General features: G+C 53.5%; 1 protein-coding gene and 1 non-coding gene across 2 annotated transcripts; both read right to left on the minus strand.

The window, feature by feature from the left end:
• Positions 1 to 2509: 2509 nt before the first annotated feature.
• Trnaa-ugc (transfer RNA alanine (anticodon UGC)) lies at positions 2510 to 2582 on the minus strand. The gene has a single exon. It is a non-coding gene; the product is annotated as a tRNA-Ala (tRNA).
• Positions 2583 to 4047: 1465 nt separating this feature from the next.
• Positions 4048 to 12398, minus strand: Ctu1 (cytosolic thiouridylase subunit 1). The gene is made up of 3 exons (XM_047527090.1): positions 12340 to 12398; positions 9897 to 10421; positions 4048 to 7052 (listed from the first exon to the last, which is right to left on the minus strand). Exons 2-3 carry the CDS (start codon positions 10402 to 10404, stop codon positions 6529 to 6531), a joined length of 1032 nt encoding a protein of 343 aa, XP_047383046.1. The 5' UTR covers positions 10405 to 10421; positions 12340 to 12398; the 3' UTR covers positions 4048 to 6528.
• Positions 12399 to 15494: the final 3096 nt, after the last annotated feature.

Raw genomic sequence — 15494 nt, forward strand, 5'->3', positions numbered from 1 at the left:
AACAGAAGATGAAGGCAGTGGGTCATGTTAAGTCTGGGCTCTGTAAGATAGGCACCATCTTGCCCCCACTTTACAGACTGGAAAACTGAGGCTGAGAGAGAGGAAGTCACTTGGCTAAGGTCACTCTGCTGAAAAGGACAGGAGGCAGTGTACAAACTTCACAACTGTCCCAAGACTTCTTTGTACAGTCCCCCATGGCAAATTGCCAGCTTCATTTGCATGCCTACGTGTGTGTCCAACAGGATTTTAATGCACTCGCCAGATCCTTCCCCTAGGCAGGTGAGCTACTCTCTGACCCTCGCCCTAGGGACAAGGAAGCCCAGCTGATGTCGGTCCTTCCCCTGAGTTGCACAAGGCTAAGTGGAGACACCAGGCCAGGATTGGAACCCAGGCGGAGGGCTTTCACCGCAGCGCGGATGCTCTAGAACAAGGGGGCGGAAGGAGTAACTGGCTGGGAGGCGGGATCAGTCCTGGAAAAGGGCGCATCTTCTTCTTCCAGGAAGGAAGAAGGAGAGGGTGGGGAGGGCTTGCGGGGCAGGGGACAGGCTGCTGGAAGTTGAGGCCAGGCTGCAGCGGCTCTGTCCAGGGGCCAGCGCATCTCACGGGGCACCGGGCTGGTGGGGCCGGGAAGGCCGAGGATGGCGGAGGCGTCCGGGTGGCACTGGCGATCAGTGTTTGAAGGGCCCCTTCCCTGCAGGTGGATGCTTTTGTTGATTCTCTTTTCTCTCCAGCAGCCTGGATGTAGGCAGGGGGAAGTCACCTGCAGCACCGAGTGAAGGCGGCCGGGATGCTGACACTGGGGGGTGGAGGGTGGGCAGGGACCAGGAGAGGACCCTGGGGTCAGGAAGCGAAGGCAACGGGGGCTCGCTGGTGAGGCCGCCCGGGGAGGGAGAGCAGGCACAGCAGGGCAGCCACAGCTCGGGAGCAGGGGAGGCTGTGGGCGGTGGGCGGGGGTTTCGGGGGCGTGGCTGTGGATAGGGTGCGGGGAGGTGGTCTCTGGTGTGGAGGTGACGGGGCTGGAATCAGGGCCCCTTTCCGCTGGGCTGCAGACTGCCAGTGCCAGCCGATGCCTGTTCCTGTCTCTGTTGGGCAGGAGGCCGGGGGCCTCACACACCACAGAGGGCTCATCCAGAAGCCAGGCCCTGGACAGAAGGAGCTCGTGTGGAGATGTCTGGTCGTGCAAGGTCCCTCCCGTGCCGTTGGGGGCCCTGTTTGCCTGGTCCCCCCATGGATCATGAACGGGCGCGTGGGGCAGCGCAAGCTCCCGATGGGCCCGGGCTCTCGGGCGGCAGTACTTCAGCGCCCACCGTGCTCCAGGTCTGTTCTCCTGCCAGTCATGGGGCGCCCACAGCAACAGCCGTCTTACAGATGAGGAAATGGAGAGAATGAGGTCAGTTGCCCAACCCTACTCGGGCTGGGATTCGAACCCGGCCGCCTGACTGACACCCCCTGCTGCTGATCTCACGTGGCTCTCGGGTCTCCCAGACTCTCTTGGGGTGATCTCTGGGCGTCTGAGTCAGCACCTGGATGCGGGCGACGGTGTCTCCGCCCCCTTCCCCGTCTCAACTAGCTCCGGTTTATTTCTCCGTAAGCCAAACGCATGGTCCTCCCCACCTTCCCCCTGAGTCTTCCCGGATTCCTCTGCTCAGCTGCTCAGGTCAGAAGCTGGGAGTGGTCCTCTCACCTCCCACTTTGGCAGTTTCTATCACCTTAGCTCCAAAATAGACAGCAAAGAATCCACCCACCTGTATCCTCTGTTGCCTGGTGCCAGCCCTTATCTCTCACCTGCACAGGTGCAGGAGCATCCAGACTGGTCTCGCTGCCTCCACACTGGACCCCCACCTCTTCCTCCACCCCAGCCCCGGCCACGCTCCACTTGGCAGCTGAAAGCCAACATCTTGCAACCCATCCGTGGTGTCCTGGGACCCTAATGCCTCCAAGGCAACCAGCGTCTGCTTTTCTGTCCTTCCAATCTCGCCCTCCTTCATGCGCTCACCAGTTTGGTGTTCTCAACGTGGGGGGTAGCTTCTTCCCTCAGGGCCTTTGTCTTCGCTGTTCCCTCTGCCTGGGACACACTTCCCACCACTGCCTGTGATCATTCTTTAAATCTCAGCTTGAAGCCCACCTTCAGATCATCTCTGGAGTTGACATTCTCTTCTAGTTTCTATCTAGGCCTCTTTTTCTTTTTCCTCCTCTTATTTAAATTTATTTTTGGTGCTGGGGTTGAGCCAGGGGTGCTCTATGAGCACCCACGAGCTCCAGCCCCAGCTCTTTTTAAATTGGAGACAGGGTTGTTAGGTAGCCTCCCACTTGCCATCCTCCGGCTTCAGTCTCCCAAGGCACTGGGATCGCAGCTGTGTGCCACTGTGCTGGCCTCCTGCAGAGCTCCTTCCTATGCCTCATTTTAGTCTGTAACTGCTTTCTGTGTTTGCTTCTTGTTGCTATGGTGGTCTCTGTGGCACTCATCCCCGGCGGGTGGCCCTCATGTTCTATGAACTGACTTTTTTTTTTGCGGTGCTGGGGATTGAACCCAGGGCCTCGTGCTTGCAAGGCAAGCACTCTACCAACTGAGCTATATCCCAGCCCTGTACTGATTTTCTTACTCTTAATCGGATGACAATCCCATCTCCAGTAACAAGAGTGTCAACTCCGAGCAGAGGTTTTCACTAGCTCTACCCTTTGCCCTGGCACTTGGTGGGTTCTCAGAAACATCCATGGAAGGAAGAAAGGTCTCCCTCACTGAGCCTTGTGGGGGCAGGGACCTTGCCTACCTGGTTCACCGCCGACCCCAGTGCCCAGTCTGGTGCTGACACGGGCGGGCCAGGGGCGGTGAGAGGCGGGGCTGAATGAGCCAACTCCTTCCGGCGTCTCTACACCCAGCCCCTCCACCTCTTCAGACCTGACGGTGGTCTCCAGTTCCCACACAGAGGTGGAGGCTGGGGAAGCCCAACTTTCCAAAGCCTTGCAGGAGAAAGCTTCTGACCCCAGGGGAGGGGACGCTGCAATTTCACAGACCCACTGCTACATTAAAAAAGAATAAAGGGTCCCTACGCCTAGGTAGGAGTCATGTGTAGCCACCTCTCCCCGATGACAAGGCCCACTCCCGCCTCAGCGATTTACGGTGCCTTCCTCCCCCTGCAAAAACACCCCAGAGTTTGCTCTAGTCGTCTGCCTAGTGCAAGACACCTTTATTTTAGGGGAGACATTTCTTGGATTTACAGTCTTTGAGTTCATGCAGAAGTTCTCAGGAAACACACTCTGAGTGTTGAGTGGGGTTCCAGCTCTTGGTGAGAACTTCTTAAATACCCCAAGCGCCTTCACATCTGCTACCACCATGGCCACGCCCTCATGGCGACCTCAGTTCAGCTCCTGGGTCATCTGGTACCTGTGCCCCACCTTCTCCCAGGCCTCTCCGGGTAGGGTCTTTCCTCCCGACAGCACAGGGCCCTGGGGGCTGTTCCCAAGGCAATCCTGGGAGCTAGCCCTGTCTGCTCTGACCCCTTCCAGGAGGCCCTGTCGCCTGGTGGCACGTCCATCTGGGGCAGTTTGGACCTGCCTGCGGGGCACTCTTGTGCCCATCTTTCTGCCTGGCTCCTGAGTCCCTCTCCCAGGCTCGCTTGTCTTACTCATCTTCTGGGTCCTGGTTTAAACAGCACCTCCTTCAGGAAGCATCCCGTGACGCACCATGCTGAGCTGGGCGCCCCACCTCTGGGCTCCCCGTGTCCTTCCTAACCCTCCAGGTGGCACGTAGCCCTCTGGCTCCTGCCTTGCCAGTGTCCATGCCCATGCCCGCCTCTCCCACCGGACGGGGAGCCCATTGAGGGTAGGGACAGGGGCTGACTCAGCTGTTTCCCCACTCCTCTGCAGGGCCGGCTCTGGGAGGTGTCAGGAAATGCCTGCTGTGTGAACAAAGGGATGATCCTTATCGTGGCTCTGCTTGGAAAGCCTGAGTGCTTGCAGCTGGTGCTCTCACCTCTTCCGCTGACCCCTCCCTCCCGCCCTTCCTCCAACCTCAGAGCATTCCTGCTTGCTGTTCCCTCTGCCCGGAACACTTCCTGTAGGTTTGCAGAGCTCTCTGCCTCACCTAGGTCTTTGAGGATATACCACCTTCCGCTTGAGGCCTCCCCTGTCCACCCGGCTTACATGTATAGGACACACTCCCCACCCCCACATCTGGCACCATCTGACATGCTATATATGCTACATGTTTTTCTGTGTCTCTAGAACAGGATTTTGTTTTGTTCACTGCTGTAAAATTGCATTCTCCTTTAAAAAATGGCAGGCCCAATCAGTATTTGTTGAATACCAGAATGAATGCAGGAGTCTTGAGGTCAAAGAAGGTTTTGATTGTTCCTATGGGCAGTAGAAGCTCTGCTGCTGGGTCTCTGTCCTGGGTGCCTGGCTGGGAGGCCAGAGGGAGGTGGTTGGAGAGGGCCCAGCTGGGGTCTGGGGAGGGCAAGTCCTGCCTTGGGGTCAAGGTGTGGTCACAGTGACTCCTGGTGGCCAGAGCTGAGAACAGCACCTTTCTCCAGTCTTCAAAGGCCTCTAGGCGGGCAGCAGAGGCTTGGGCTAATAGAACCAGCAAGCGCTCAACCAAACTCCAGTGCTCTTCCAAGCTCCCAGGTGCACTTACTAGCAATGCACCCACCTACTCCTGAGGAGGGAGGGCTACCACACAGTGAATCAGTGGCACATCTGCAACAAGAACCCAGGGTCCCTGGCTTCCAACAGGTGGCAAAACAAAAGGGTCAAGAGCCCTTGCTCCTTTCCTGATTTGCTGGTGTGTGACCTTAGATAAGTTACTTCACCTCTCTGGGCCACAAGTTTATTCTCCATAAAACTAGAAATATCATGTATAGCTAATTAAAACAAATAAAAATTATAAAAACAAAACAAAAACTAGGAATAAAAACCCATTGCTCACACTACTGAGCTAAGGAGGAAGTAATGGTTGGCCCGGGCCTGGCAAACAAGCGTCAACCTGGACGCTGACCTTGATCACCTTGTGCCCCCTATAGCTGCATTATTCTCACAGCAGCTGGAGTGATTTTTAGAAAATGGAAATTGGATAGACTTCCAGGAGGGAAGCCCTCCAGAGACTTATCATCACCCTCAGAATAAAGCACAAGTCCTTCCTTCTGGAGGCCATGTGTGACCCACCCTGGCTACTGTCCCACCTCATCCACCAAAGATGGATACACCAAGCTTATTCTAACCTCTGGGCTCTTGCTTCGCGGGTTGGCTCCACCTGGGGAGCTTCTCCCCAAGAAGCCTCAGGGTTCACTCTTGCTTTATGCTGGTTTCTACTCAAATCTCCAGGGAAAACGGCTCTTCCTGCCTCCCTCTCGCCTCAGTCCTTTCTGCTTTCTCTTGTGGTTGCACACACTAGTACCTGACTTTTTGCCATCTGTCCACTTCTCCCTGACTGTGGACTTCCCCAGGCAGGGCTCCAGTCTCCTGCACTGCAGATCCCTGGCACCCGGAGCAGTGCCTGACACGGGGCTCAGGGCATGTTTGTTCAATGGATAGCGAACCCATGTCCGATTACCCCAGGGAAACCTCAGAGGAGGCAGGGTATCCTGCGGGTGCACCCAGGTCAGTTTAACTTGGTGAAGGGAGAGCCAAGCTCAGAGGATGGGGTTAGACGTGTCTTCTACCCAGGATGGGGTGGGAGAAGAAATCAGGGAAGACTTCCAGGAGGACCCTGAAGGATCCGAGCAGGACGGTGGGAAAGGGGACATTTGAGGAGCCCCTGGGAGATGGGACTGAGAACACCACTGTCTCTCCAGGAAGCTTCAGGGTCTCACACCCGCCTGCACCCCGGGATCCGGGAGCCCCCTGGTGGCCAAACGTTATATGAACAACCAAATTGGCCACCATTCACTGAGCTCTGAAGCCTCTGATCTTCCCTATCCTCCCGCTGTGCTTTGAAGGGGTCGAGGTGGGGTGTTGTTTCCATTTTCAGAGGAAGAAACGAAAGATTCAGAGCTCAAGTTTGGGCAGCCCACCTGTCCCTCCTTATCCAGGACAGAGTGGGGAAGGGCAATCCTCAATCTTGGAGAACTCTGGTAGGGGCCTGTTTAGGGCTCTTCTAGCTGAGTGACCTTGGGCCATTTGCAGCGCTTCCAGGTGGAGGTGGGGATGGAAGGAGATGGCGCGGCGCCTGTGGGTCGCTAGCACTGGAAGGGAGGCATCCTCACGGTGACTGGGACCCTTGTCTGTCACTTAACTTGACTTTGCTTATCTCATGGCGGAACTCTCTCGGAGGCTTGGGAGCATCTGAGCTCGCCAGAAGCCCCCAGAGGCGCTCAGCAGGAGGCCCCCAAACCCCAGGGGTGCTGAACGCAGGTTGCTCGGTCTCCCTCCCCGACCCCAGGCTTCTGGAGCGCAGCTCCGACAGGGTTCCTGGACTCCGTTCCCTCCCTGCTCCACGAGGACGGCCAAGCACAGGCAGCTCGATTTTATTCCATGCTATTTACAGGCAGCCCCGCCCGCCCAGGCGCCGGATCCCAGCCGGACCAGGAGCCACTAGAAGGCGGCGACGGCCTTGGCGGCGGGGACGCTCCCACCCCGCGGCGCCTCCTCGTCCAGTCCGCGGCGGCCCTTGCCGATGGCCAGGCGGGGCCGGCCGCGGTTCAGGCCGTCCAGGAGCGCGCAGGCCTGGCAGAGCGCGCGACTGGCCAGCGCCCCGCAGCGCGAGCAGGCGCCGGGGCGCGGAGGCCTCGCGGCCGGGGCCAGCGCCAGGCGCTCGGCCGAGTGCACGAGGTCCAGCACCGCCGACGGCCGCGCCGCCTCCAGGAGCTTGAGCAGGTCGCGCGCGTGGCCGCGGAAGGCCTCGGGCGCGTAGACGCACTCCTCGGAGAAGTAGTGCAGGCGGCGGAAGTGCGCGTACAGCACCACCTCCTTCTGCGACGCCAGCTGCAGCGGCCGGCAGCGCGGCAGCGCGCCCCCCTCGCCCGGGGAGCCCAGCCCGCCGCCCCGGGCCAGCCGCCCCGCGTCGCCCCGGAGGAAGTTCATGAGCACCGTCTCCGCCATGTCGTCCGCGTTGTGGCCTGCGGGGGAGAGCACAGGTGAGGCGGGGCGCAGGGGCGCGCAGGGCCACGGAGCCCCGGGGACCCGCGGGGAGGCAGGACCCTGGGAAAGGTGGGACAGGGAGGGTGGACCCCCATCACGGGGCACCCAGGTGGAGGCGGAGTGGACACAGGAAGAAACACACACAAGCTCCTTGGAGCAAGGCTGGGAAGCCCACCTTCTTTGGCCATCTCCTACTGCACATCAGACCTGAGCCCGTTCACACGGGGAGTCAAGTGCGCTTTGCCGCAAAAGCCTTATTAGTCTTAGTTAAAAACAATCCAGAAGCAATTCAAACAAGTCAAAGTGGCGTTTCACAGAGAATCTCCAGGGCACTGTGTGGTGGGCAGGCTCCTCTTGCCCCTACGCCCCAGGGGTCCATGTGAACCAGTGCATGTTTGGTGACAGGCAAAGGGGAATTGAGGTTGCAGGGTGACCTGGGGTGCTGATAACTGGCTCTACGAGAGGGAGAGAACCCTGCATTATCCAGGTGGGCTCCATGTGATCATCAAGGTCCTTAAAGTGGAAGAGGGAGGCAGAAGAGTCAGAATAGCAGATGTGAGGACAGAAGCAGAGTCAGAAAGACACACTCTGAGGACTCGACCTGCCCTTGCTGGCTGTGAAGATGGAGGAAGGGCCAGGAGCCGGGGATGCATGGCTTCCAGAGACTGGAAAAAGCGGGGGGGGGATGGATTCTCCCCTGGGGCCCACAGTAGGAATGCAACTTACTGACGCCTTGATCTTAGCCCAGGGAGACCCTTGCCCGAACTCTAACCTCCAGAACTGCAGGATAATAAATACTTATTTGCCTGAGTCTCAAAATTTGTAATCATTTGTCACAGCAGCAACAGGAAACTAATAGTTCTTGACACAATGCCTTTGGCAACGTGACTGCAGTGTTTATCTTTGTTTAGAAACACCAGACATAAATATTTACACACTGCTCAATATAAAATTGGAACTAAATCTGTGCCTATTCTGCATCTTGTCAAGTTATACTTGAGATTTTGTCAGTGGTTTTCAACTAGGGGTGATTCTGCACCCTCCCAGGGACATTTAGCAATGCCTAGAGACTCCTCTGGTTGTCATGATTTGGGCTGGGGGAGTATTAGCATGTAGTGGACGGAAGTCAGAGATGCTGAAATAATCCTGCAATATACAGACAGCCCCAAACCACAGTTCCTGCCCCCAAATGTCAACAGTACTGAAGTGGCGAATCCCTGGTCCAAGTGGTAAAACCCACCGAGAATCTGCTCTAATTTTGTCTGCAGTAATAGTTATTTTCTAAAGAACTGCCAAAGCCCATGACCTTGAAAGCAGGCATCTTTGCTTCTGTTAACTACATCTGGCTATATGTTCACTGTCTGCAAGTCTATTGACTTTAAGTTGTAAACTACATTACTCACGGGAGGCTGGATTTGCTCCACATCTTGTCATTACAAACCCACTTAAGAGCTCAGTAATTACAATAATTATTATAAAATGCCTTTGAAAATAGAGTGTATAAACAAAGGGCAAAAAAAAATCACCTTATATGAGAGGAATTTTTTTCTGGAGGTCTTCACATTTTTACAAACACAATTAATAAGTGATTCTAATAAATTATTCTTAAAACCCAAGCAATTTCTCACTCTTCCCTACAGACCACTCTTATGTGGAAAGGATTATTCTTCCCTGTTCCGCTGAGAGCTGGGGCGATGCAGGGATGTACTGGGGATGAAACTGTCTGCCTTCCCCAGAGTCCATCTAGCATGGTGGGAGAAGAGACATTCAAGTGTGTGTTGACTTCCCCTTCCGGTTTCCCACGGCCACCATCTCTCACTAGATGGCTGAAGCTGCCTCCCTCCTACTGGTTTCTTGGCTGGCCTTGCCCCCTCCTTGCCAGGCCAGGTTGAGCTCCTCCAAGTCGTGTCACTTTCTCTGGTTTTATCACTGTCCAGAGGCAAAGGTCTGACTTGTCCACATCTCCACCTCCCCTCCTCCTGCCCTCGGACTTCAGTCACACTTCTTGGGGGAATCTCATATTGTCCTCCACAGGTGGTTTCCTCTGCCCGGAATAACATCCCGGCAATCCCTGACCCCCTTCACCTCTTTACCTGGAGCCTTCAGATCTCAAGAGACTTTCCTGACTCTCTCCCTCGAGGTCATAAATCCTTTTTGCACACATTAGTCCATGTAATTTCCTTCAGTAACTTTTATGACTGTTTACTCATATTAACTCATCTAATTGTTAAACCAACCCACGAATTAGGTACCACTAATAGTCCTGTTTTAGGGATGAGAAAACATATACAGAGAGGTTAAGAAATTTGCTGTGGCTATAATTTGCATCTGCTGTACAGTACAAACTCTGCAGCTGTGTGCTGAAGAAGCCTCTAAGCAAGAGACTGAAAGAGTTAAGGAAGAGAGGAGAGGGCAACAATGAAAAGGCGTTAAGGGGCTGAGATATTTTTTGGAGACAGTGATGGATTCTGAGAGGTGGACCATGAGAGACCGAGAATGTCAGGAACAATTACAAGAGCCAAAGATCTAATCTCCAGAAGCTTCTATACTCAGCCCCTTTACCAAGCTGTGTAGGCCAAGATGGTGGCTAAAATCTAAATCCTTTCGATACCCTGCCTAGTCACATATTCTCGCCAGCCCACAGAACCTTTAGGGATCAAGCATGCGGCCCAAAGCTGAGCATGCGCACAAATCTACATCCTCACTTGGCTCCTCCCCTTAGGTCAGGCGCAGGGTCTCCTTTCCCACTCCTGGGACATGCGCCCTGGTTCCCTCCTAGCGCCCTCTCACTTGCGATTAAGGCCTCACCATTCCTTGCCCACCTGTCACGATGTGCGTAGCTCCCACGAGGCGCGCCCCTTCCTCCAGCGCTCGGCGACGCAGCACCCCGCAGAAGGTGCAGCAGGAGCGACTGCGGCCAGAGCCAGCTGTACTGCGGGCCACCGCATCCATTGTCCAGCCTCCGAAGAGGTCTTCGTAGGCCACGACAGTGAGTGGCAGCTCCCAGAGTGCCGCCTGGTGCCGCACAGCTGCCAGTGCTGCGTCACGGTAGCCGCTGATGCCCTCGTCCACGGCCACAAGGTGCAGCGAGATGTCTAGCTGAGGTGCCAGCGTGCGTAGGACATGCGCAAGCACGGTGGAGTCTTTGCCACCCGAGGCGCCCACGGCCACCACAGCACCACGCGGCAGCAGGCGGCCGGCGAGCACTGTGTGCAGCACCTCGGCCTCGAAGGCAGCGCAGAAGCAGGCACCACACAGCGCCTGCCCGGAGCGCGGGCGCCGGAGGGCGGCGCGAGCTGCATGGCAGGAGGCACACGTTGGGGCGGGCATCGCGGAGCTGGCTTCTCCTGGACGGGAGGGAGAAGTGGGTTACAGGTGAAGTCGGCAGGGAGGCTGCCTGGACAGTGTTCCTGCCCAGGATGGACTAGGCACAGGGGCGCACGGGAGGGAACCTCTTCCAGAGCTGGGGACAGGGAGGGTTATACTTTAGTTCCCAGCTAAGGGAGGCCACTGCCGCCGGTAAGGCTTCTGGAATTGCCCTCAATATGCACCAAGAAGAAAAAGGGGCCAAAGGAAGTGGTTTCAGGGGGAAAGAGAGAGAGACAGGTTAGCCTCAGAATTAGGTTGTGTCCCTTCCAGAGGGATGGGGTGCCTTTCAGGAGCAGTTGCATAGCCTCCCTTGTTACAGCCCTGACCAGAGGGACAAGGTGGGGATCATCAACCTGGCCCTCCAGGGCTGTTCGGAATGCTTGGGAGGGAGGTGCAGGGCTCTTAAGGACAGAGGGCGGCCAGGGGACTGCCGCTCTGTTGACAGAAGGTAGATAAACCTGAAAGACCAGGGGCGCATCCTTGGCCTACAAACCCCAGATATCCAAACAGAATATGGCAAATCCCGTTTGACTGTAGTCTCAAGACAGAGTCAGAAGCCACATTCTTCTCACCATCTCCCCAACTGACACCTTAGTCTGACATCTCTCTCCTGGACTCCCTGCCTCAACCTCCCCTCCTCCACACATAATATTCTTCACATAATGGCTGGCAGAGTCCTGCCCAGTATCTTCTCAATGTCTTCCATGGATCTCATCTCACATTAGCAAATGCTGATGGCCTAGGAGGCCCAACCCCATCTGGCTCCTTTTCTCTAACCTCATCTCCTCCCACTCGCCTTCAGCCACACTGGCCTCTACTCTCAAGGTTGCCAGGAACGTGCTCCCCTCTGCCCAGAGCGCTTTTCCCTGTCACTGAGCCCACTAAGCAGCCCTCAGGACCCATCTGCTGTGACCGTCAGACATGTGTCCCAGCTGAAATCTTTTCTCCCCTGGCTTTAGACAATCTGGATTTGCTCCTCCTGCCAAGTTTCTTTTGGGGAGTTCTCTTCTTGTCCTCAGGTCCTGCCCTGCACACTTCCTCCCACTCTCCTTGTGAGGGGCTCGAATATGCTTTAAATACACAGATGTCCATCCAGGCTGGTCCCACGAATGGCCCACGAGGATCCATGGTGGTATATTTTCCAGACCCTCAGCCTCCAAGTGCCCCAAACAACCTGTTCTTTCCTCACAGTTCAGGGACCTGTTCTTGTCCAGCTGTTCTCTGTCTCCTGAGAGCAGAAATTTTCCACCCAGCTCTTCTGTGGGACAGGACAGAAAGTCACCCAGGACTCATCTCTCACCCTGTAAATCCCCAATCAGTTCCCAGGGGGCCACCTCCTGAGGGAGGGAGACCTTGGCAGGAGATGAGGCTGCACAAGTTGGCAGAGCCTCATAAACCAAGATGTGGAGTTTTAGTTTATTCAGAGGGAGGCAGGAGCAGAGCAGGGATGTGATCTGACAGGTCTTAAAAGGATTCCTTTGGCTGCTGTGGGGAAGGCTGTAAGGGGCAAGAAAGAAACATGAGGCCAGTGACAAGGCTGAGGGGGAGATGACCGTGGACTGCCTGGGGCGTTTGGCGAACATCTGTGGGATGGCCAGACAGGCCAAGACCCGAAGGATGCCCCCGAAATGCAGCCTCGTCGGACTGGCGGGTAGTATGCCATCTTCATCAGTACAGAGCTTCTAGGGAAGAGTAGGGGCCCCCGGGTCGGCCCAACTGGGGCAGGGGCAGGAAGAAACTCTTATCCCGACAAGGAGGACGGGGCGGCCTAGCAGTCGGGCGTTGGAAATCTCGGAGGCAAGTGTCACCATCCAGAGAGAGACCCTGAACCCTTCCTGGGCAGCGCAACACTAAGGCGGGGTCCGCGGGTCTAGCCGCCGCGGGAGGAACACTCACCAGTGCAGAACACGGCGCCTGGAAGTCCAGATCCCCTACCACGCGAAACGCGGCGCGGAAGTGGCTCCGAGACTACAACTCCCACAAGGCCTTGGTGTTGCCTTGCCTACGACTCCCAGAATGCAACAGTCCGCCAGAGCGCCTGTGGATCTGGTGCCGCTCGGCCTACAATTCCCATCCACCCTGTGGTCTCTGCTTTCACTCTGCCTACCGCTCCCAAAATGCATTGCTCTGCTTCTTTTCTGCGCCTGCGCGCGGGCGTGTCGGGACTGTGTGTGTGTTGTTGCTGTGGTAGAAGACTGTCGCCGGGTGGATCTCCTGAAAGGCGAAATAGCTGCGTCCTGATTTCCTGGTTTTGTGCGATTACTACAGGCTACAGGAATTATAACATATGATTTCTACCCTTTGAGGTGGGGTTGCGGGGTGGTGGGGGATTGAAGGTGGGCGTGCGGAGGTTGGTGGGAACGGCAAGCGCGAGGCGGAGTTTCCGAGGATGGGTTGGGAGAGGATTTGTGATAGCCAAGGGGGCGGTAGTTGAGTGTGCGCAGGTAAATCTGGGAGGCATTTGGGATGGTGGGTGCAACCGAGGTCCACCGTGCAGTCCTCGGGCAGTGAAACGACTACCCTCTACTTTAACGTGGAACTAGGTGGAGCTCGAGGATGGAGGACTGGTGCGAGGTCTTGAGGGCATCCAGAGATGCTAGAGACCCCGACTTCCAAGACTGAGGGGTCCAAAAGCTTCCCTGACCCACCTTCCTCTAATTTCCTTCAGAATCTGAATCTTCCTACAGAGTTTCCAGATGAGTGTCGTTTCCCTTCTGAGGACCCTTCTATGGCTTCTCATTGCTATCAAGATAAAGTCAAACTTCCTCAGACTGTATGGGAGTCCTGCCCACCTTTTCAACCTCAACATACCTCGCTCTTTGTAGGGTCATTTAAGCAACTGGTGTCTGGTAGAAGAGACAATGACCTGGCCCATCCCTGCCAGGTCTCCGCCTTTCTGTAGCCCTGGAGGCTTTGGTCTATGCAGTATCATCCTACATTTCTGAGGACAGGCCACTGCACTGGTCCTGAAGTAGGAATTGGGGGATGCAGAAAAGTAAAGATAAAAGGAGAGGCGCCCATGAGCCATTAGAATGCAGAACAAGCACTCCTGAGCAACCAAGCCCAGGTCCTTAGCTCACTGACCTTGTCTGTAAAAATTAACATGAAGGCAATGCACAAGGGCTAGAGAAGCTGACCCCAGCTCCACCTCTAGTCCAGCCCCTGACTACTGTCCTGTATAAATATTAACACCCCAAAGCATTGTGTTGCTGTTTCCCTCTGGAGATGGCCCACATTCTCCCTCGAATGTGTATTCTTTCCTTTACTCCAAAAGGTTCTCACGCTCAAGATGGCCTGCATTCTGTCTTGATTGTGTATCTGCTTTCATAAATAAATCTGTGTCTCTGACTGGTTCTCCACCCAACAGCTTCAAGGAGCTGACTCCTGTCAGCAACCTCAGAGTGGTCCTGGAGGTGACTCCTTGCCCCTAGCCTTTAAATGATAATAGCATGGTTGACATCTTGATTATAGCCTGTGAGGAACCTTATGCCATAGGACCAGCTAAACTGCACTCCAATTTCAGACCCAGAGAAACCATGAGATTTTAAATACCTTTAAATCCATTGAATCTTTTTTTTTTAAATGGATAAACTTACTGATTATGCAAGGCCCAAAGGTGAACACAAGGATAATGGTGATTAGCAGTCCCCTAAGCAGGAGGAGGTAGGGGAGCCACCCATGTAACCCAGTCCAGAGGAAATTCGAGTGGAGCTCGCTCCTACAATGTTCCAGATCTTTTTGTAGGTTTTTGATTTTATCTTGTACAATGCCAGAGCGTTTGGCGTAGAAACAGCACTCTTCACCAAGGAACAGGCAATGCCTCCTTCCTTCACCATTAGAAGATCCAAACCACGATGATTTTGCAGGAGGACAGCGGACAAGGAATCAAGTTGAGCCTGTAGATCTAAGATGGTGGAGCTGCAGAGTGCAATGTTAGGAGCTCTGTGTAGCTCTCAAGGAAGTCCACTGTCCAGAGTCATGAGGTCAGAGACCCTAATCTTAATCACTGTTGTCCCATTTTTGCTACTGCGCATTACACTCTTTCTTAAATGTCATTTTAAGCAGTTTACATATATTGACTCCTGAGTCTATATGAACATTAGTTAACACATTTTAACATTATATCTAAAACATGGATTAAAGAAGACTGAGAGAGCTTTTAACTTTCCTTTTGTGTGGCCAAGTGGCAAAATGTTTTTATGTTTAACCTTTAAACAAATCAGGCTCTCAATAACCTTCAGAAATACATTTAACAAATTTTACGTATACCCTATTGATGACAGGTCCTACAATAGAACATTAAATGATAGAAATAAATCCCCAATAAAATTTACTCTTTTTAAGTTTAAAATTACTATTACAGACAAGTTTAGTTTGGAGAATAGCAGCTTGATAAATTCCCTGCTTTAAAAACTTATATATCTGGAAAATATGAACACATTCAACATACAAAGAGTGACCATTTCACAATTACCTTGACACTTTTATATTACCAAATTTAGCTTTCAAAGAAAAATTTAGACTCTGTAACGTAGTACAATACTCTAACAGTTGCTTAACCATAATTGTATAAACCCCAATTTTTAAGACTAATTTTTCTAAAGAATAAAACTTAATAGACGCAAAGTTAAGAGTAAATTAGTGTTTCTAAGAAATCCTTGTTATTTTACCATGTTATTTTACCATATAGATTAAACTTTGGTTTATATTAGAACATTAGTATTTCACCTTAGGAAAAAACCTTAAATAGCTTTAACTGCTTCACATACATACAACCAACTTAGTTACATGCAAACTTGTTGAAATTTGCCCTTTACTTACATAGACTTTCTTAGCACTTACTTAGACCCTCATGTATTTTATCACATAAGGACTTGCTTACCCAGAAACATTTTGTTTTTCACTAAATATATTTCCATATTTAGAACCTTTTATTTTCTCTTTCCTGTTGACCCCTTTTTGTTCACCTTCTGAAACAACTCTTATGAAATTTCTTAATTTATATAAATTACTCCATTTTAATAAGATTAAATATTTTGTTATTTATAGTA

Source organism: Sciurus carolinensis, chromosome 16 (genome assembly GCF_902686445.1).
Source record: "Sciurus carolinensis chromosome 16, mSciCar1.2, whole genome shotgun sequence".
NCBI classification, from domain to species: Eukaryota; Metazoa; Chordata; class Mammalia; order Rodentia; family Sciuridae; genus Sciurus; species Sciurus carolinensis.

What these genes read in the sequence shown, in the direction of transcription:
- Ctu1 (XM_047527090.1), bottom strand. Translation starts at nt 10,404, where the DNA reads ATGCCCGCCCCAACGTGTGCCTCCTGCCATGCAGCTCGCGCCGCCCTC. An exon ending in AGCTACGCACATCGTGACAG is followed by an intron (nt 7,053 to 9,896) that starts GTGGGCAAGGAA and finishes TCTCCCCCGCAG; the next exon opens with GCCACAACGCGGACGACATG.